The following is an 821-nucleotide window of genomic DNA, read 5'->3' on the forward strand; positions in this document are numbered from 1 at the left end:
GTGTTGCTCTAAGAGGTATAAACAATCCTGGTAATTATTTGTCTTTTCTTCTACACAATGTTCAAAAGCTCTTAAAAAAGACATACACTGCAATGGATTACCATCAAAAACTGGAATCTCATGCTGAGGAAGAGTAGCTGTTAACTGTTGCTGAACAAGCATTGATGTGATTTCATTCTGTTTTTGCATAATAGAACAAATGACATTATCAGCTGGAACTGATGAATTGTTAAATTGTTGACTTTGTGTATTATACTTCACTTGTGATGGTAAAGTTTTAAACCTTGTAGGGACAGTATTTGGCCTGACATTTACAGAAGATAATCCATCCAACTTTGAACGTGATCTAGCAGTGACATCTACTGGCTGTTTTTGGGATTGCACTTGATCGTTTGATTTTTTTATTGCTGAACACCTTAGGTCTTACATCTGGCGCAGATTGTGGGGCGCTGTTAACATAGCGTCAGATATAATAATATTAGGCACAAATTCTTTTGATTTTGGATTAATTTCAGTACACCTTTGATCTTTAAGTCTTTTGCTGACGTAAGAGTTCATCCCATCGGACACTACTTTGGATTTTCCTCCAATGCTACTGCCTCCCAACACAGAAAGACGTGCAGCAGCAGCAGCTATTTGTGCTTCTTTTTCCACCTGCTCCTTTTGTTGACGTATTTTATCAGCTTCCAATCTATGTCTTTGCTCTTGTTCCTCCAATTTATGTTTCTTCTTTAAAGCTTCCGCTTTCGCCAGTAAAGCTGCTTGATCAGCCAGGGCTTGTTTACGAGCGGAGGATGTGCTGGACGCAGAACTGCGTTTAG

General features: G+C 38.9%; 2 protein-coding genes across 2 annotated transcripts in view; both read right to left on the reverse strand.

Moving 5' to 3' along the window:
* Nucleotides 1–492, reverse strand: part of LOC106512047 (uncharacterized) — a gene marked incomplete in the record, with an annotated part of 2,593 nt that extends 2,101 nt beyond the window's left edge. Inside the window, 1 exon segment of the mRNA XM_014000747.1 lies at nt 1–492. Coding sequence (XP_013856201.1) covers nt 1–189 — 189 coding nt within the window.
* Nucleotides 410–821, reverse strand: LOC106512048 (uncharacterized; the record flags this gene model as incomplete). The annotated part of the gene is given in 1 exon segment (XM_014000748.1): nt 410–821. A coding segment is annotated over 1 exon segment (398 nt), but the record flags the coding sequence as incomplete, so codon positions are not given.

The sequence above is a fragment of the Austrofundulus limnaeus genome, unplaced genomic scaffold (genome assembly GCF_001266775.1).
Source record: "Austrofundulus limnaeus strain Quisiro unplaced genomic scaffold, Austrofundulus_limnaeus-1.0 Scaffold3999, whole genome shotgun sequence".
In the NCBI taxonomy this organism is placed as follows: Eukaryota; Metazoa; Chordata; class Actinopteri; order Cyprinodontiformes; family Rivulidae; genus Austrofundulus; species Austrofundulus limnaeus.